Source organism: Antechinus flavipes, chromosome X (assembly GCF_016432865.1).
Source record: "Antechinus flavipes isolate AdamAnt ecotype Samford, QLD, Australia chromosome X, AdamAnt_v2, whole genome shotgun sequence".
Lineage (NCBI taxonomy): Eukaryota > Metazoa > Chordata > Mammalia > Dasyuromorphia > Dasyuridae > Antechinus > Antechinus flavipes.
Window position 1 is genome coordinate 84655322 of NC_067404.1, and position 21555 is coordinate 84676876.

Consider the following 21555-nt stretch of genomic DNA (forward strand, 5'->3'; position numbering starts at 1 on the left):
CACTCATTTATTGACTCCTTCTCCTCTGGTTATGGTTTCCCTTGGGATTGGATCTCAAAGAAATCCCAAGACTGGATTTCTCAGCCTCTCCCCACTCTCGGCAATTCACAGCTCTTCACCCTATGTCTATATCCCAACTGACTTTCTGGTGGTCAGAACTGGGCAATCTGGATGCTAGACTTTGCCCTCAGTGTCAGTGGAGTGCTACACAGGTAAACACACACACACATATACACGTGCCCCTACACACACACACACACACACACACACACACACACACACACACACGGCATTCTGTCTTAGTGATCCATCCCATTCCCACTGTCCCTCACTTCTCTGACCTGATACCGACAGTTCAGAGCCTGTTTCCCCTCCCCTTCCCCAGCAGCAGTTTTGAACTTTGTAGTGCTGGTGCTTTCAGGTTGCAGCCCCTGGCAGGCTTTTGCTCCTGATCAGCTGTGGCTAAGCTGGTTGTCAAGGCCCAAGCAACTTTCTGCAGCCTCGAGCCAAGATCTCCAGAGCACCAGAAAAAGGAGGGGAGATAAGGGTACAGAGGTAAATTTTGTGGTAAGCCTGTGTTGTGTCCTTGGATCTGCTAGGTTGGGGTTATGGAGATGCAGAAAGTGAGGATCTCTGAGGGGAAGGACACGGGTAATGATGCAGGAGAGAAAGCAGCCCAGGTCATCTGTCTATTGCTTTGTTGGGAAGTATTTCCCCAGTAGCAAATCTGAATGGCTTCTTCCCAACCTTCTCCACCATCCACCTCGCTCCTAGTTCAATTCACCTTTTACGTGACAGCTCTCATCCCCTCCCAAAGCCTTCCCTTCTCCGGGTTAAGCATCTGCATTTCCTTCAACTGACCTAAGTTTGGCAGCAACTCTTGTTTGCCTGGACTCTTGCAGTGGCTGACCCTAATTCTAATCCAGCCCCCACTCAGCTGACAAGGTGATCTTCCTAAGAGTCTGACCTTGTCACCACCACCACTGTCTCTACTCAGTAAATTCCATGAATTCTCTATTGCTTTTAGGATCAAATATTGGTTTCTTTCTTTGGCCTTTTGAGACCTTCACAGCCTCCTCAGGCTTATCAAGTACATTACTCGCTTTCACATAGTCTACCTTCCAGCCAAACTGGCATCCTCACTGTTCCCAACATACACAACTCTATGTCCCCTCTCCATGTCTTAGCAAAGGCCATCCCTCATGCTTCTTAACCCTGCCTCCTCACATCTGCTTCTTGGAATCCCTGACTTTCTTCAAAGCTCAGCTCAAGGGCCCTGGTTCTTGGGATCTGGAAACTTGTTTGTTTGCTTTTTTTCTTCCCCATTTCAATAAAATCCATTTTTTATTAAATAATTGATTAAAAGGACAGGTTTCAGAGAGATGTGAAAAAGACAAATTCTTCAAGATAATGCTTTTCTGGCATCCTCTTTCACCAATTGCTTCCCTCAAATCTCTGAGAAGGGGAAAACTGAAACATCGCCAGCAATGAGTCTTTTTTTAAAAATAAAAATGGACTTCCTAGCTGTGTGACCCCGGACAAGTCACTTAACCCCAATTGCTCCCGCAAAAAATAAATAAATGAATGAATGAATAAATAAAAATGGAAAAGTGGTGAACCATCTTGAGTGCTGCCTGCCTTAGGAGATGTACTGGGACATGGTAGTCCCCCTCAAGCTGTATCTGGGGGACTTCTATAACGTGCCCAGATAAGTGACGATCCAACTTGAGCCACAGTGGCCCCTCTAATCCCTAGCCTCCTGAGAGCTCAGCTGGCCATAAAGCATCATTAGGAGGCAGACACTCTGTGCTAGGGCTATTCCTTTCCCCTCTGGTGTGATGGTTAACTTCAAGTTAAGTCAACAAGGATTTATCCTGCACTCTCAGAGGCCAGATCCCAAGCTAAGGTAAAACTAGTCCCAGCTCTCAAGAAGTTTACAACTGAACTTGTCCTGAAGCAATTATCGAGAGAACAGTTGCTGTTAAGAGGTCGGGAGGAACGGGCGGAAAAGCTGAATTGACATTCTCTCCGTTTCTCCTTCCACACCCCAAATCATTCTAATTCCAGGACGTCTGGTGCACTCCCCGGCCCAGACAATGGGAAACACGTGCACCCCTCTCATTGCCTTTTTAATCCCCAGATCCCAGGATTGATTTATTCTGAGCCTGCAGCCACTAAATCTCCCCAGAATTAGTCACGGGAATTCTCCTCCAGCCAGCCCTCCCCTATTCTGTACTTCTCACCTGTTGGGGCTCTTCTGACTGCTGAGTCAGCCAGCCATTCTATCGAGTTTTCAGCTCTTCTCATCTTTGGATGATGACCCCGGGAAAACAGCTGCCAATTTCTCCATTCTTCAGGCCCATCCCCTCCCTCAGTTACCTCCTCGAATACTTTCCTTCTATCCCCAGCGTCGGCTTCTGGAATTCCTTCTTTTCCTCCATGTGCCTGGCCCTCTCAGCCCTCCTCAGTCCCTTTGGTTCCGAAGTCACAAAAGCTCCTCCAACCTCTTCCTCGTAAGGCTTTTATTTCCACAGCTGAATATCTCTCTGACTCTCTCCTTTTCCCCCCACCGCTATCCCTACCACCATCATCACATACACACACAAACACATATTCAGGGCCTTGTCGAGCTCCACGTTCTTATCCTCTTCAGTGCTTCTCAGGAATCCAGGACAGGGAGTGCTGACAGGGAATCCAGGTCTCCAGGTTGTTTGGGGCTGGGGCATAGACTGGGGGTGGGGGTGGGAATTGGAATGGCTGTGGCAGTGGGAATTGGAGTGGGGGTGGGGGTGGGAATTGGAGTGGCTGTGGCCATGGGTCTGGGAAGAGACTCTCCTTAGAAAACAGGTTGGGGTTATGGAGATGCAGAAAGTGAGGATCTCTGAGCTCAGAATTTGGGAAGAAATTGGGTCGGGCTATTTGGGGTTCAGGAAGGAAGCTGGTCAGGTTGTCAAAAGGCAACAGGTTCAGGTCCGGGAGCAGTGAACACTTCTGCTTCCTCTGCTTGGCCCGGCGGTTCTGGAACCATATCTAGGATAAGAAAGATACTGTTCCCTTGCCCCCACGGTCCCAAAGGGTGAGCCTAAACCTCCAGTTATTGGGAACATAACCATCAGGGTCCCAGAAAGTGAGAACATTCCCTGCAGGGGCAAGACACGATCTCCTTCCCTCCCTCCCAGGATTGACACAACCAAGGACCCTCCTCTCAAATTCAAGGGACTGCCTGGGAATGAGAACTCTAGCAGGGCTGTCACCTGAACACGGATCTCATCGAGCCCTAGGTCTCGGGCCAGAGCTTCCCGAAACCAGACATCAGGGTACTGGTTTCTTTCAAAGACTTCCTCAAGCTTTTCCAGTTGTTTGGAAGTAAACTTGGTCCGATGTCTCTTCGGCTTCCCGGCTGGGAGGGGAGCTGATCCTGGAGGGGCTTCCTCCCGGGGGGGAACATATCCTAGAGAGTTCAGGCCAAACACTTCCAGGGCCTGGCCGAAAAGTCCAGCACCTCCTGCTTCTGAGGGAAGAACAATTGAGGCTCCATCATACGTGGCTCAGCCCCACCCCAAGTCATTTCCAGCCCAAGTCAAATATAGCATGGCCATGGCTCCCATATACAGTTCAGACCCCCTTTTATAGCTCAGGTCAAATATCTAAGACCTTGGGCCCATACACAACCCAGACCCCTGAGAAATAGCCTGATTCACATAGTAGGCTCTTCAGAATTGGTTGTTTTAGTAGTAAATCCCAACCAGAGGAAATCCAGTTCCCTCCCTGGAGAGAGCTGCAGCCCTCTCCCGGTTCCTCTTGCCCCCTTCCTCAGACTCCTGAGAGTCTAGGGAAGCTGAGCTCATGGGAAACCTATGACCCCAGTCCCTGGAGCCTGACTAAGCCCCTAACTAATTAGTCCAAGTCCTTGGGAGGAAAGAAGGGCCAGGGAAAAGTCACCATCCCTCCCACCGCCCCCCAGGGACCCAGGAGTCCAGGCTCACCCATGGTAGACTTCGAAGCTCTTGGGGCTGAAGGACTGGGCAAGGGGAAACAGACAGAAAGGGTCTTCTCTTCCTCCCCTGAGCTCTGGCCCAATCCCTGGAGGGCCAGGAGAGAGCAGAGATCAAAGCTCCTGTTGCTCCTCCCTCCACTTTCCAGTTTCTGCTCCTATCTCTCTGTCTGTGTCTCTGCCTTCTCTCTTGCCTGCTCTGTTGACCTTGATCTCTGTGTCTCTTTTTTCAGCTCTCTGTCACAGTGGCTCTCTGTGAGCCTGAATAACTCTCCCCAGTTGTTTTCTGGCTCTCTGTCTGTGTTTGTATGTTTGTGTGTGTGTGTGTGTGTGTGTGTGTGTGTGTGCCTGTGAGTGTGTGCCTAGAACTCTCTCTTTCTTTGGATCTCTCCGTCTGCCTCTCTTTCCACCTCTCTGCCTCAACCCTGTCTCTATGTCCACCTGCAAATGCCTGAGTCCAGGGATGGGGCTTGGGGGAGAAGGTGGAGTGGAAAGGGGGAAGAAGCAACCTCCCTCCTCCCGTCCCCACCGAGGGCCAACTGCCAATCCTCGAGCTTTCTCCAGGATCGAGGACTGAGATGGGCAGGGCAGGGCTGGGAGGGGGCAAACCTATGGAAACTGTCACAAAACTTGGTTTCCCTATTCCGTCTGGACTTCTGTCTCTTCTCTTTCTTCTTCAGCTATCTTTCCAAATCTCCAAATGTCTCTAAATCAGCCTCTCCATTCTGTGCCTCTCTCTGTCTCTCTTCATCCAGGTATGGAACCAGAGCCAGCCCCTAGGCCATAAGCTCAGAGTTGATGTGTCTCTGTGAATTGTGTCACTACCAGTCCCAGCAGGGGATGCCGAGGCCAAGAATCAAACCTGGACAGGGAGGTTCAGGTTCCCACAGAAAATGACAGGCTTTTGTATCATTAAATCCCCTTATGAGGTCAGAAAACAGTTGGGATGGGAAGAGGGAAAACAGTCCATACCCCCTCCCACCACCACCAAGAGGATAAAGTTAGAGAGGGAGGGTAGAAACAGCAGGGATCGAAAGCTGGGCCTGGCTGGGACCCAGGAGTCATGGACCCCTGTGGAGGTCCCCCCCAAGACAGCAATGGGCCATGCCTCATGCAGTGATAGGAGGGGGAATAACTCCAGGGCTCTAAGCCCAGCCCCTCACCTGTTCTCCCAATTAGCAGTAATGAAGGAGAGCAAGGATTCAATCCAAGGCCAGGCACACACAGCAGGGGTGAAAGAACTCCTGCCAGATGAACATAACAGTTCTGCTATTTGTTTTCCCATCAGTGGCTCTCTCAGTTAGTCATCGATTATTTTCCCTTATTGATTGCTTACTCATTTCATTGTTCGTTCGGTAACTCATTTGATTGCCGCTTTGTTCGTTTTGTCTATTTGTTGGTTCGATCGTTTGCTCCTTGGCATATTGGTTCAGTCATTCACAGGGACCAGAAGGGAATGATGGACCTGGGATTTTGGGGTTTTCAGAACCACCAGGTGAGAAAGCTGTCACTCCCAAAGCAGGCTAGCACCTGCTCCACAGCTCAGTATCTTTGGAAGGTTGCCTAGACTACTGAGAGAGAAAGCCCAATATGAGGCAGATGTGGACTTGAACCATGATGCTTCGCTCACTCATTTATTCATTCACGTGTTTCTTCATTTATTGCTTTGTTGTCTGACTCCCAAAACTGCCTCCGTTTGTTCCTTTCTTTATCGTTTTGTTTTTAATTCCTCAATTCACTCATCCATTCATTACTTTGCTCATTCACTTATCTGTTTATTTGATCATTGGACCATTTGTTCGTCTGCTGCTTCATTCGTTCATTTTTGTTAACCCACAGTACGAAGCTTACTGCCTCCATTTTCCAGATGGAAAACTGAGGTCCAGAGAGGGGAGGTGACCTAGCCAGGTTCTCAGAGCAAGGATCCCATAAGGCTCAAAAGAAAAACTTTGGGTACTTATCCAGGAGCCCCCAGATGTGGCCGTCATCCTCAAGAGGCCTTTTTGCTTGGTCTCGTGTCTTCCAACCCCAATTTCTGATTGATGCCCAGTCTCTACAAAGAGTTGCTAGCCCATCCCTGCTTAAGGAGAGGTCAGTGGGTGAAGCACCCCCACCCCACAGTCACTTGTTCATGGCTGGTCCCAGAAGGCCATTGGGAGGATTGAATGAAAGTGATGGACCAACCTTTCCTGCCATCAAGCTCTATACCTGGAGCTGCTATGGGAGATGGGACATCCCCATCCCTGGAAGCCTCAGAAGGCTGAACCTTCTTGTTGGATATGTTACCGAGAAGAGTTCCTACTTAGAAGTGTTTGGGACATGATGTCCTTTAAGATTTCCTTCCAGATTCAAGATACTTGAAACCTCTATAACCTAGCATTCCCTAGAATGAGTCTAGGAGCTAGGAGGGACCTTTCTTTGTTTTGCTGAGGCAATTGGGGTTAAGTGACTTGCCCAGGGTCACACAGCTAGGAAGTGTTAAGTGTCTGAGGCTAGATTTGAACTCAGGTCCTCCTGACTTTAGGGCTAGGGCTCTACCCACTGCAAATGGTATTTTTTTTCCAATCTACTCTTTGGAACTCCCTGAATTTCTCTTTTTCTTCCTGTCGCATGGCCCGTCTTCACTGACTGAGGATGTTAGCTGGAGTGTAGTGGGGCCAGCTCCACAGCTTTACCATTTCCTGGCTATGTGGCCTCTTCTAAACCTCAGGTTTCTGTCAAATGGGGCTGAGAAGATATAAAAAAACCAGGTGAGTAAACAGAATGGAGCCAGACCAAGTCAAGTTGGACAAGGGAGAGGCCATTAATTGCCTGGAGGTGGGGCGAGCACTGAGAAGCAGGGAAGGTCCTCTGGAGGAGGTGGTCTAAGACTGGAACAATGGGTATGGAGATGGAGGTGGTAGCCCAGGCATAGGGAAGAGCGTGGGCAAAGGGCTCAGAGCCAGGAAAGCACAGTGTGCGTCTGAACGGGGTTCAGCCAGAGCCTGGGACCGTGGAGAGAGAGAGAAGTGGGAGAGGGTTGGAGAGGCCGAGCAGCCCCGTGTTGCGGAAGGCCTCCCACGCCAAGCTGTTCTTGGGCTAAGGCTGTGGGCAATGCTGTGTGCCCCCGACACCTCTGGCCTCCCGAGTTTGGATTTCCAGTAAGTCTCCTGCCTGATTCCCAAGTTCTTTGAGAAGATGAAATCTTGTCTGCTTTCCAGCCCCACCTCACCCCCATAGACTTTCTTTTTTTTTTTTTTATTAAAGCTTTTTATTTTCAAAGCATATGTATGGGAAATTTTTTCAACATTGTCCCTTGGAAAATTTCTGTTCCAAATTTTCCCTTCCTTCCCTCCACCCCCTCCCCTGGATGTCAGGTAGTCCAATACATGTTAAACATGGTAAGATATATATTAAATCCAATATATGTAAACATATTTATGCAGTTATCGTGCCGCACAAGAAAAATCGAATCAAAAATGAAAAAAAAAATGAGAAAGAAAATAAAGTGCGAGCAAACAACAACAAAAAGAGTGAAAAAGCTTTGTTGTGGTCCATACTCAGTTCCCACAGGCCTCTCTCTGGGTGCGGATGGCTCTCTTCATCACAAGATCATTGGAACTGGTTTGAATCACCTCACTGATGAGAAGAGCCACATCCACCAGAACCGATCAACACATAATCTTGTTGTAGCCGTGTAGAATGATCTCCTGGACTTCCCTCTGCATCAGTTCCTGTAAATCTCTCCAGGCCTCTCTGAAATCTTCCTGCTGGTCATTTCTTACAGAACAATAATATTCCATCACATTCATAGACCACAATTTATTCAGCCATTCTCCAACTGCTGAGCATCCATTCATTTCCCAGTTCCTTGCCACTACAGAAAGGGCCGCCATAAACATTTTTGCACATGTGGGAGCCTTTTCCCTTTTTTATGATCTCTTTGAGATACAGGCCCAGTAGAAGCATCTCATTGCTAGATCAAAGAGAATGCAGTTTGATAGTCCTTTGATTATAGTTCCACATTGTTCTCCAGAATGGTTGGATCCGTTCACAACTCCACCAACAATGTAATAGTGTCCCGGTTTCCCCACATCCCTTCCAACATTCATCATTATTGTTTCCTGTCATCTTAGCCAAACTGTAGCCCCATAGACTTTCTAGGTCTTGTCCATGGTTCTGTCATGGCCCTTTCATTGGGAGCTCAGGGATGGGATGGGACTTGCCCTCCCATACCTCAGAAGAAGAGGTCCATCTTATGCTTGGCCCTAGCTGTCACAACTGGAACTTAGAGGGCACAGGGATCTATTTGAATAAGATCGTCTCATAATCAAGGATCTCCACAAATGGTGAAGGCAGCCTCAAAAGCTACCAAAGACGCTCAAATTGAGGTTGCTAGAAATACAGAGCCAGAAATCACCAGCGACCACAGACTATCGGCGGTCTCCATTTTCTCCCCGAGCTGGAGAATCGGGGGCAATGATGGTCCTCCAAAATCATCAGTCCCATCCTACTGTAGGATAGGGACTCTATAGGAAAGGGAGCAAAGTCCACTCAGCACTCAGTGAGCATCGTGGCTGCTACTTTTACCTGTCACTGGCACTCTGGTGACCATGGGACCAGAACAGAGGGGAGCATCGAGGGCAAGGAAGCCTTCCCGAAGTCCTGCATAGATTGGCGCAATGCCCAAGGAGCCAAGAGAGCCCACTGGCTCCCCTCCAAGGTTCAGTTCCCACACACAACCATGCCATTGCCACCACCCTGGGAGCGGTGCCCATGGGCAGACAGGAGCCCATTAATGAGCTCCCCAGACCAAAGAAGGCTCCTTCGAGGCTAGCTTGTGGAAGACCAGTAATTGGGCTTGGGCAGAGGCCTGGAAAAGCAGGAAGTCCCCGGCCAGCTCCTCGCTGGGGATTCACCCAGAGGAGAGAAAAGGAGGAAGGACAGGACAATGGAACATGCTCTGTGCCACTGCTTCATTTGAGATTCAGGTTCTCAACCAGAGGGAAGGAAGAGAGAAGGGGAGGAGACAACAGAGGTGAGGGATGGCTGGATATCCCCCTGCAGTCACCAGGACGGGACTCAGCCAGAAAGAAGCAGACCCCGGGGTCTCCAGCATTCATCTGGCAGAGTGGCCCTTCGGCCTCATGTAGCCGAGGACCTAGCGGGCACTGACCCCTCCCCCTCTCTAGAGCTCAGTTTACCCTTCTGGAAGGTGAAATCATTCCTCCCAACCCTTAGCTCCTCAAGGCTTTCCGAGCCCCTAAAGGCAGCTCCAGGTGCCAGTTTGGTTTCTTTGGGATTGACAAGGGCATTGGATAGAGAAGGCCCTCTCTGCTGCAGACTGCCCCCCCTCCCCCCAAATAAGCTATACCTTCTAGTCTGAGAGTTGTCTGGAAGACACAGGGAAGTGTCAACCAGGGAGGGTCAGAGCCGGGACTTGAATTCAGTTTGAGGAAGAAAACTGAGACCCAGAGAGAGGAAGGTCCCATAAATAGCAGAAAGCAGAGAAAGATCTACAGAGCATGTCCTCGGCCTCCAGCCTCAGGGCTCTCCCTCCTCCTCCCCTCCCGCTCCCCGCCACCTGCCGCCTCTCGGATGATTAAACACACCGATAGCTCCGACACTCGATGTGGCCGAGACGCCAGGCTAGAGGGGCAAGCGAGAGACTTCGAGGACCGAGTGATGGAATAAGCAAAGGCTGGGGGCCGCTTCTGGGTGCCGGGCCCCAGAGCAGAGATGGGGAAAGGGAGACTCACTCGGGGGCAGCCACCCACATCACTGGATGGAAGCTGAAGGGAAACGACATCCTGCAGTTGAGCCTTCCACTCCAACACGTCTGTTGCTCCCCCCATTAGAACATGAGTTCCTAAGGGCCCCCTGCATCTGGCAGATGAGGAAACTGAGGACCACAGTGAAGTCAGTTGTTCAGGGTCACACGGGGAATGAATAAGAGAGGTCATGTTCCAACCCAGGGGTTCTGACCCAAAGCCCACTTTTCAAAAACTTTTCTCACTAGCGGCACTCCAAGGACCCCGGGGTCCAAAGGGGCCCCAAGGCAGGGCTTGTGGGATTGAATCCAATCCGAGCCTCCTCCTTGGGCAGGCGGGAATCCCAAACAGGTCTGGGAGTTCTCCTTCCTCGAGGAGCAGCCTCTGGGAGCTAGAAGAGCTACCCCAACCCACCCCAGCAGGCCCAGAGAGGGAAAGGGACTCATCTGGAGTTACAGAGCCAGCTAGGAGGTGCCGGTGGGGGGAGATGGGACTGGAACGCAGGTCTCCTACCTCTTCCAAAACTTCCAGGAATGAGGTCCTTGCCTTCCCACACCCTGGGCACACGCAGAGCAGACGGAGGAATGCCAGCTCTGGGGAAGCGAAACTTAGTTTGGCTGGAGAGGGCACCAAATGACCCTTGAAAGGTCAACTGCAGCAGACTGGGAAGGAGCTACGGAAGCTTCTGGAGAAAGGGGAGGGCGCCATTAGTCTCGGCAAGCCCCTCACTAGCTGTTGGATCTCGGGGAGGCCACTTTACCGAGGCCGGAAAGCCTCGGAGACCATTGCCCAGGTGGATACGTGGATGGCTGCGGGAGTGAGTAATCAGTTGGGTACGCTGGGCTTCCTCCATGGCTGTCTCCACGGCTCCTAGGTCCTTTCTTTCCCCTCAAAGGTTTTACTCTCCGCACTCTCCCCTGATCATTCCCGCAGTTCCTGGGCAGCTGAGGAGGCCAGGGCCAGTTCTCCTGGAGGTCTGAGGAGATGCCCCCAGTCTCTTCTGCTCCCTTCTCCCAGATTTAGGGATCCTCAGAGCCGAAGGGGACCCCAGAGGGCATTAAGAAGCAGAGTCTAAGGAGAGCAGGGATCCTCTCTACAATATCCCAAACTAAGGACCATTTAGCCTTCACTTGGAGCTCCATTGACAGGGATCTCACTCCCTCTGAAGACTGCTCATTTCCAACATCCCAGTCCAAGAGGGGCTTCGAGCCCGAATCTCTGAGCTAAAGATCGTTTAGACATGGCTAGGGAAAACCCAGGGCCGGACAGAGGAAGGTATATGCCCGGGGTCACACAGCAAATCGGGAAGGGAGATTGGGACTTCAAATTCAAGTGGGAGGCCCAGTCTGACACCTTCATTTTACACATGGGTAGGGAAGGCTCGGACCCAGGCCACACAGCAAATTATATCAGGAGTTAGGGTCCTCCTGGGGGGGGAAAAGGTTTGAAATTAGCTTGTGGAAAAAAAGTTCTCCTAGGAGTGGGGGAAGGTCCTGTTCCTTCTGGTGTTTAACTCAGTTAGTAACATGACTCCACAGATGCCGGGAGAGGCCAGGGAAAGGGAGCTGGGACCAGCTGGCCGGCCTCATTGTCATTACTCACATTCACATGTCGCTGTCAAAGCTTTGCAAAGTTTGCCAGATCCACATATGATCTCATTGAATCCTCACAACAACCCTTCGACACAATTGCTCTTATTGAGCCCACTTTACAGATGAGGAAACTGAGGCTGAGAGCTATGAAGGGACTTGGCCGGGATCATATCAGTAGTAGGGATCTAAGGCAGTGTTGGACTCCCGTTCTTACTGACTCCAAGGCAAGATCTCCATCTACCTTGCTGCCAATCGCTTTGCTCATGTGTTTACTCATCCACCCAACACGCCTCCATTCCCCTGTCTATCACTCCATCCAGGAGGCAAGAGTGGGAAAAGTGATGGAAGAGGTACACCGAAGGAGTGAGGGTGGGGGTGGGGAGGAAGAGTCGGGAAAAACTCGTTCTGAAGAGGAAGAAGAAGTTGGGGGATACTTCCAGAAGGAGGGAGCACCTGATCTGAGTGCTAAAACACAGAGATGGGGGAGTGCGAGTGCATGTGCGTGCGTGCGTGCGTGCGTGCGTGTGTGTGTGGGATCTCAGGAAAACTTCTCCCCTCAGGACCTCTGTTTCCACCTCCATAAAATGAATGAGTCGGGCTCTCTGGTACTTTAGGTACCTCCCAACTCCAACAGTCGAGGTCTCTAAGCCATCACAGCTCAATCAGCAAAGGCATCAAATTGTATTTGATATCTTTTTTTTAAAAAAAGGATTAATACCTTTTAAAACTGCTCTTAATTGTCTATCACCCAGGAAGGGAATTCATCCACTGGGGAGGGAACCAGATTCCATGATCGCAGAGGGGACCAGATTCTGTGATGGTGGAGGGGACCAGATTCCATGATCACGGAGGGGACCAGATTCCATGATCGCGGAGGGGACCAGATTCTGTGATGGATGGTGGAAGGGACCAGACTCCATGATCGCAGAGGGGACCAGATTCCATGATCACGGAGGGGACCAGATTCCATGATCGCGGAGGGGACCAGATTCCATGATCGCGGAGGGAACCAGATTCTATGATGGATGGTGGAGGGGACCAGACTCCATGATCGCGGAGGGGACCAGATTCCATGATCTCAGACTAGTCAGCGATTGCAGGATTCTCACGCCAGGCTCATGGATGAAAGCAATCAAAGCCGCCTCTTTGAATTCGTCCTCCAGGGCTTCTCGGAGCAATCACCCCCTCAGTGGGTCTTGTTTTTGCTCTTCTTCTGGCTGTATGTGGTCGCTGTGATCGGCAACTTGCTCATCTCCACGGCCATCCTGCTCGACGCCCACCTGCACAAGCCCATGTATTTCTTCCTCGCCCAGCTCTCCCTGGCCGACGGCTGCTTCGTCTCCACCACGGTGCCCAATCTGCTGGCGAGCATCGGAACTCGCGACAGAAGCATCTCGTACCCCAGCTGCATGACCCAGCTCTACTTCTTCCTAACTTTCGGCGACCTAGACATCTTCCTCCTGGCCGTGATGGCCTACGATCGCTACGTGGCCATCTGCCACCCACTCCACTATACCACGGTCCTGAGCCCCACCCGCTGCGCCTCGCTGGTGGCCCTCTGCTGGGTGCTCACCAGCTCGGTGGCCCTCACTCACACTCTGCTCATGAGCCGGCTCTCTTTCTGTACCACAAAAACCGTCCCGGGCTTTTTCTGTGACCTGGGCCCATTGATGCAGGTGGCCTGCTCCAGCACACAGGTGAACATGTGGGTGCTGCTCACCCTGGGGGGAGCCGTCATCCTCCTCCCCTTCACCCTCGTTCTGATCTCTTACGGCCACATCGCCAGGGCCATCTTCAGGACTCCGTCGGCCCAGGGGAGGCGCAAGGCCTTCTCCACCTGCGGCTCTCACCTCACCATGGTCTTCCTCTTCTTTGGGACAGTGATCCGGGCATACCTATGCCCCGGCAGTCCCGGATCGGCCGCCCCGGGGGACACGGCGGCCATTGTCATGTACACAGTCATCACACCCACAATGAATCCCTTCATCTACAGTCTGAGGAACCGGGACATGCAAGCAGCCCTGGCCAGGCTTATCGGAGGGAACATCCCGAGGAGAATAGCCAAGTAGTTCCATCCGGAGACAGTCTGGGAAGAAGGGAAGGCGTGGGGGAAGCTGGGGGACATCAGGAAAGGCTTCCCGCAGAAGGCAATGCCTGAGCTGCCTCTTAAGGAAGAGAGGGATTCCGGGAGGGGGAGGGAGGGCATGCTAGGCAGGGAGGATGGCCGCTGCAAAGGCAGGGAGGTGGGAGATGGAGGGGAGTGTGGATCAGAGAGAACAGGTCCATGAGGCTGCTGCACAGTGTGTGGGAGGGGAGAGTAGAAAGGGACGGAGCTTGGGGCCAGCTTGGGAAGGGCTTTGAGAACTAAACAGAGGAGTTCCCCTTTTAGCCTATGTGCAATTGAAAGTCATTGGAGTTGGTTGAATGGGGAAGTAACACGGACAAGAAAGTTGTTTGGTGGTTAGAGTGTTGGGTTCGAGTCAAGAAGACCCGGGTTTGCACCTGAGGAAAATGACTTGGGCAGCAGTCAAAGCTAAGGCATTTATTAAGCACTTACTGTGTCCCAGGCACCACGTGCAACGTGGTGGATACAGAAAAGCAAAAATAGAAATACTAACGAGGAGACCGCAGCAATATATCACAAAGATCCAGCGGGATTCATGCCAGGAAAGCAGAGGCACTTCAATATTAGGAAAATTGAAGCATAATTGACCACATTAGTAACTAAAACAACAACAATTGTTTTAATAAATGCAAACTTTGACAAAATACAATACCCATTCGCGTTTTTTAAAAAACCACAAACACACTAAAAAGCACAGGAATAAGTGGAGCTTTTCCTTCAGTAGTAGGGGCAGCCGCCTAGCTGGATGGAGTGCAAGGAAGACCTGGTTCAAATTTAGCCACGGATACTTATTAGCTGTGTGACCCCAAGCAAATCAATCCACTTCTGTTTGCCTCCATTTCCTCATCTATCAAACAGGGATCATAGCGGCACCCCCTGCCAGGGTTGTTGTGAAGGTCAAATAGGATATTCATTGTAAAGCACCTGGCACATAGTAAGCAGTTTTTGATAAACCTCAAGATCCCAGATATTGGGGCAGGAATTCACTATTTGGCAGGAACCCTTGGGAAAACTGGGTGGAGTCTCATAAGATACGCTAGGATGTGTTCAAAAGGAGCACGTGGTTCAGACAGAAAGCATGAGATAAGCACACTGGGGGAAGAAATTACTCAGCAGATCTATGGATAAGGGCAGGATTTATGCCCAAACAAGAACTAGAGAGGCTCATGGGAAGTAAAATGGGTCATTTTGAGTACATAAAATTAAAAAGGTTTTACACAAACAAACCAATAAAACTCAAATTAAAAGAAAAGCAAAAAACTGGTGAGGTGACAGCAAATTTCTCTGCTAAAAGTCTCATTTCTCAAGCATAAAGGGAACTGAATCAAATTTACAAGAATCGGAGCCATTCTCCAATTGATAAATGGTCAAAGGATAGGAAGTGGAAGTTTTCAGAGGGAGCAGCCCGAGCCATCACTAATAATTAGAAAAATGCAAAGGGAAACAATTCTGAAGCCCCACCTCCCACTCATCAGATTGATTAAGATGAGCAAAAAAAAAAAAAAAAAGAAAACGACAAATGCTAAAGGGTCTGAGGGAAACAGGGACACTGAGGCACCATTGGTGGAACCGTGAACTAGTCCAGACATTCTAAAAAAGTAATTTGAAACCACGCCCAAAGGGATATTAAACTGGGCATAGCCTTTGATCAAACAATAGCACTACTAGATCCGTATCCCAAAGAGATCGAAGCGAGAAGAAAAGGACCTATTATGTACAAAAATCTTAATAGCAACTCTTTTAGTGTTCACAAATAACTGGAAATTGAGGAGCGCATCAGTTAGGAGATGACCGAACAAGTTGGGGTATATGATTGTGATGGAAAATTACCGTGCTACAAGAAATGATGAGCAGGAGGATTTATGAAAAACCTAGATAGACGCCTATGAACTGATGCTGAATGAAGCGACCACATCCAGGTAAGCAATTTCTAGAATGGCAGCAATCTTATAAAAATGATCAACTTTTCCCTGAAGTCAGGAGGACCTGAGTTCTAATCTGGTCTCAGACACTTAACACTTCCTAGCTGTGTGACTCTGGGCAAGTCACTTAACCCCAAACGGCTCAGCAAAAAAAAAAAAAAAAAAAAAAAAAAAAAAAAAAAAAAAACAATCAACTTTGAAAGACTTAACTCTAATCAACACAATGATCTACCAAGATTCCAAAGGATTCATAATGAAACATGCTATTCACCGCCAGAAAGACAATTGATCAACTCAGGGCAAAATGAAACAGATTTTCTTCTCTTTTGTCTTTGTGGAACACAGTTAATGTAGAAATTTGCTTTTCATATCTGTACATATCTATAAAGGCTTCTAGTTTTCTCGCCTTCTCAGTCAGTGGGAGAGGGGAAGGGAGGAAAAGTATTTGGAACTAAAAACAAAATAAAGTTATTTGTAAAAGTCCATTGGTAGCTTGTGGTTTGGGTTGAGTGATGATGTCTGAAGTCATACTGTGAATGACCAAAGATCAAGAGGAAGTTGAGGCAGCAAGTAGAATCATCTCGTTCGTGGAATTTGAGAAAGGGAGAAAAGATATGTGCCAATGGCATAATAGGGTGTGAAAGGATCCAGCAAAGTTTAAGGAGGGAGGAGAGGGTGTGAGCTTATTTGGAAGCACTAAGGAAGAAATGAGTCGGTAAGAAGAGATTTAAGGGACAGCTAGTTGGGACAGTGGATAGAGCACCAGCCCTGAAGTCAGGAGGACCTGAATTCAAATCTGATCTCAGACACTTAATTTTTCCTACCTGTGTGACCATGATTTCTCACCCCAATTGCCTCAGCCAAAAAAATCGAGAGATTTGAAAGGAGGATTGAGGAAGCGATTTGTTAGCAAAGATGGGAGGGGCTGGGATCACCCCCACATGCCGTATGGGCCTTGGGATAGTGAAGAGTCAGAGAGAAGAACCAGAAGAAACTGGGAGAGGACAAGATGAAGTTCACAGTGAACGGTGTCAATTTTCTCAGTAAAGTAAGAAATACGACCCTCTCCTGGGGTGGGGTTGGGGGGTGAGGGAAAGCAGTGAGGAGATTAAGGAGGGAAGGGAAGGCTTACAATACTCTCTGGGAGGGGAGGGGATAGAGGCAATCCTTTCTGATGGCCCAGTCCAGATCCGTCTCAATCAACATGGTTGAGACATTCTCACTCTTACCCATAAGCCTCCAAATGGAACTGGAGAAAGAGACAAACGGGGGAGGCCTGAGGTTTGACAATATGACAGGGGGACCGTGGACCCAAGATCAAAGGACGGCATCGGTTCAAATGGCCAACTACTGGTTTAAAGTTGGAGAGGGAGGGAAGTAAAGTCAAAGCAAGGGTATTGGCCGGAGAAAGTCCTGAAGAGCTGACGGATACGAGGTGCAAATGAGGGCAAAAACCAGGTCTAGCAAACGAGCCATCAGAGAACATCAGAGTTTTTAATTAGGGAAGCAGAACACTTGGGGGTGATGGTGAGAAATCATGAGACCATCTGGGAGGAAGTGGGAGGTTAGAGAGCTTGGGGGAGCACTTGTGCAGATAACAAAGGTTCCTAGCATATGGGAAGGAGCGAGAGAGGCAGATGATGAGCCAAGTACTAACCTCCTTGAGAGAAGAGGCCGGGGACAACCTGGGAGTCATAATGTGACTTCAAAGAACAAAAGATTGGTGTTAAAACTGGAACCCAGTTCTTCCTGCCTCCAAGACTCATCTATTATGGATAAATGAAGGAAGCATTTATTAAGCACCTACTGTATGTCTAGTATCCAAAGAGAAGATTCAGATGGTTCCTCTCCTGAAGAAGTTCCCATTCTAATAGGGGTGGGAAGGAGGAGTAGGGACAACACTTAGGGAAGGTTCCAGCTTCCAGTCTTACGAAGTAAAGGTCCCACAGTCCTTAGGGTGGAGCAGCAAAGCAGGTGCTTAGGCCTCTCCTCCAATGTCACTTAGAGGATGGCATCAGTCTCTGCTATTGAGCCACTGGACAACTGTGCAAAGGGCTTTGATGAGCAGGAATTTCCTTTCTGGGGCCTTCAGAGCTCTGGCTGTAGCTGCAGCGGGAGCAGAAAGTCCCCAGAATGCACTTCCACAGATTTTGCTCCCCAGGAAGATGTTGGAAGGCCCCCAGCTGGAAGCAGGGTTGGTGACGTGGGGCACACTGCTCTTCCTGAGGGTTCAGGGTTCTAAACTGTCCCATCAGGCTCTAAAGAAAGGTAATAGACAACAGAGCATTCTCACTCTCTGTTATTGTCCACTTGCATTTGTTTTCCTTCTCAGGTTTTTTTTTTCTTTCTAAATCCGATTTTTCTTGTGCAGCAAGATAACTGTATAACTGTGTACATATATTGGATTTAACATATACTTTAACATGTTTAACATGTATTAACATTCTACCTGCCATGTAGGGCAGGGGGTGAAGGGAAGGAGGGGAAAGTTGGAACTGAAGGTTTTGCAGGAGTCAGTGTTGAAAAATTACCATGCATGTGTTTTGTATATAAAAAGCTATAATAATAAAAAGGTGGTAGTCCAGGGGATGAAGATGATCTGACTGACCAGGCACGTGCTGCTTCCTGTGTCTCCCTGTGTCTTGGACCGGCTCAGCTTCCCTGACTATATATGGGGTCATCCCTTGTGACTTTTCTATGACCTTAAGTAGCAGATTTCTCTCAGCAATGGACTTCCTGACCCTAGGAAGAACACCAACTTCCATTGCCCCTGTAACTTGGGTCTCATAATCCATATGGGAGCACTGCCTACCGCCGACCTCTGTGCTCCACTTGGAGCAGTGAGAAATGATATGGAATAAAGGCTCCCGGCCCCGATTCTGACCGAAGCCAGAGTGAGTCACAAGACCAGGCTGACAGAGCCCAGCGCCAGCTGGTGACCTTAAATCTCAGCTGGACCCTTACTGCTGTATGGAAACGTTTCCACTTATCCCTGATCCACTCTCCCTCACACTCCTCCCGACGGCCACTCCCCGTAGCCATCAACAACCATGAATTAGGCAGCTATTTGTGGAGGGCCTTGGGTCTGACCTTAGCAATAGACATGAACACCATTCAGCTATTAGCTTGTAGTTTACAGTGATCCAGGTCAAGAAAAACAGGCTGCATTCAGTCATACAAATGGTAAACACCTATTGTGGCCAGGATCCTGGATTTAGCCATGTTTTTACTTTCCATTGGCTCATCGACTCATGGTCTCAGAGCTAGAAGCACCTTCTCTGACCAAGAACCCTCTCTTAAATGTCCCCAAGAAGTAGCCATCCAGCTTCTGCCTGAAAAACACCAGGGAGGGGGAGCCCACTACCTCTGCAGGTAACTCAGTCCATGTGTTCCTCCGTGAGGAACCTTCCCTGTACAGAACCTAAATACACCTCTGGAACTTCTGGACCCCACGGCTCCTCATCTGCCCTCTGGGGCCAAGCAAATGATCATTTCTTTACCAAAAAATATCTATTCGTTATTTTTTTCTATCATTGTCACTTCCCTTGGGTGGCCAGGGAAGGATGAGTATCATCCAGAAACCACTGGAGAAGTGTGCATGGTGGGTGAATCAGGCTGCTACATGAAACCTTCGGGGAAATATACAATTGGAAGAGAAGCGGGCAGTCTTAAAGAGAGGGAAAATGAGTACGTGGTGCCCCACGTTCCCCTGCTACCACCACCATGTCAGGAGATAGTGAAGAAGACCTCTCACATGGGGGCAGGCCTTCCTTGGCATTCCCAACAGCATCTATTCCAAGCCTTCTCTTCTTTCCTCAAAGTGTCTGCACCACACCGAGCCTCTGGCTCTCTCTGAGAGTCTCTCTCTCTCTCTCCCTCTCTGTCTTCCCGTCTCTCTCTCCCTCTCTGTCTCCCTGTCTCTCTTCCTCTCCCCATCTCTCTCTCCCCATCTCCCTCTCTGTCTCCCCGTCTCGCTCTCTCTCTCCCTCTCCATCTCCGTCTCCATCTCTCTCATCTTATCCCACTCCAATCAGAAGAGCAGAAGGAGAAGGCAAGGGAATTATCACTTGTATGGTGCCTCTTGGAAGAGTGTCCAGGATTTGGGGGGTTTGACCTTGGTTTTCGGGGAGTCTGATGAATCCTCAGTGTTTTCTTCTTGCTCTGTTTCCCAGGTCAGTTTGTTTAGAAAAGAAATGAGACACAGGAACAGACTCTGCCAGATCAGATTAGGCAAAACAGAAATCAATGATTTCGTGATATGAGCATTAGATGGCAAAGTAAGAATGAAATAAATCCACCAATTGGCTCCTGAAAGGGATTCCAAAAGGAGCGACCACAATGAGTCATTTTCCCAACCCAGGTCAGCACAGGGAAAACAAATGGCCAAATGGCTTGACAAGTTAATTTTTCCAAATGTCCAATGAATAGTCAGCTCCACAATCTATTCACAAAGATGGGGATCCAGAGAGTATATTAGATTCCTTCTATGATACAAATATAGCCTTGCTACATAAATCGGGAGGAATCAAAACAGAGAAAGAAAATTATAGACCAATCTCTAATGAATATTGGGTCAAAATTTTCAAACAAAATATTAGCAAAGAGGCTACAGCAACATATCCAAAAACCCGTATGCCATAACCAGGTTGGCTCAGAGTATGAATGCAGAGTTAATGCAATATCAGGAAAGCTACAAACATCATAGACCATATTAACAAGAAGAATAACAAAAAGCAAGTGATATCAAGGTACGGAAAAAGCTTTTCACAAAATGTAACACTCATTTCTGTTTTTTGAATGCTAGGAAACATAGGAATAGATGAACTTTTCCTTAATGTGTTAACTAGTATCTCTATAGACTTACATGAACTGATGCTGAGTGAAATGAGCAGAACCAGGAGATCATTATACACTTCGACAACGATATTGTATGAGGATGTATTCTGATGGAAGTGGATTTCTTTGACAAAGAGACCTAACTCAGTTTCAATTGATAAATGATGGACAGAAGCAGCTACACCCAAAGAAAGAACACTGGGAAACGAATGTGAACTATCTGCATTTTTGTTTTTCTTCCCGGGTTATTTTTCCCTTCTGAATCCAATTCTCCCTGTGCAACAAGAGAACTGCTCGGTTCTGCAAACATAGATTGTATCTAGGATATACTGCAACATATCTAACATATATAGGACTGCTGGCCATCGAGGGGAGGGGGTGGAGGAAGGGAGGGGAAAAATCGGAACAGAAAAGAGTGCAAGGGTAAATGTTGTAAAAAAAAAAAATTACCCTGGCATGGATTCTGTCAATATAAAGTTATTATTAAATAAAATTTAAAAAAAAACTAGTATCTCTATAAAACCAAAAGCCAGTATCCTATGGTAATGGGAATAGTTAGAGACCTTTTGAATAAGATCAGGAATAAAGGAAGGACATCTATTACCAGCGCTATTTGTTAGAGTTCTCCAAATGCCTAGCTATAGTAAGAAACCAAGAAAAAGAAACTGAAAAAATCAACAGGCAAAGAGGAGATTACATAGTGGGTTACTTAGAGTCAAGTAAACAATAATCACCAAAGTTTCAAGACAGAAAATAAACCACATCTCAGCGCTGCATAATAATAATAGCAGCTAATGTTTAAATAGTGTTGGAAGATTTACAAAGTGCTTTACATCTACTATCTTAATTGTTCCTCACAAGAACCTGTTTTTATCCCCATTTTACAGATGAGGAAACTGAGGCTGAGGGAAGTTAAATGACATGCTCAGAGTCCTGCAAGTAGCAAATGACTAATTGGATTTGAACTCAGGTCTTCCTAATTCCATTCTCCTCCTCTACTTCCCCTAGATGAATATCTCACACAACATAGGAAGATAAATCCCAAATTGACCTAGGTATAAAAGGTAGCTATCTAAAGAAAGTAAAGGAGCCTTTCAAACTACCAAGAGTGAACAAGGGACAGAGAAGGCTTTTGTGGTCATTCAGTCATTCTCAGCTGTGTCCGACTCTCCATGACCCCAGCGTGCCAGTGGCCAATGGTGGGTGATGTCTTGACTCACTCGCAAATCGGACTGAAGTGAGGCAGTTGCCTGAATTGACTGGTCTCAGTCTCTCCTCCAGAGCCACCAGTCCTGACAAAAGTGAGGAAGACTGGCAATGGCCCAGGATGCAGGGG

General features: G+C 48.5%; 1 protein-coding gene across 2 annotated transcripts in view; it reads right to left on the reverse strand.

Moving 5' to 3' along the window:
* Window positions 1-2507: 2507 nt before the first annotated feature.
* LOC127542659 (homeobox protein prophet of Pit-1-like) overlaps window positions 2508-21555 on the reverse strand; it is a 57988-nt gene continuing 38940 nt past the window's right edge. The window contains exons 1-3 of one of the 2 annotated variants that reach the window (XM_051968414.1): window positions 3987-4299; window positions 3255-3511; window positions 2508-3030 (exon numbers count right to left, since the gene is read on the reverse strand). In XM_051968414.1, the coding sequence (XP_051824374.1) occupies window positions 2650-3030; window positions 3255-3511; window positions 3987-3990 (642 nt within the window). In that variant the 5' untranslated portion in view covers window positions 3991-4299 and the 3' untranslated portion in view covers window positions 2508-2649. Of the gene's footprint in view, window positions 3031-3254; window positions 3512-3986; window positions 4300-21555 lie in introns of those variants that run through there. The other variant, XM_051968413.1, reaches the window with a different exon arrangement.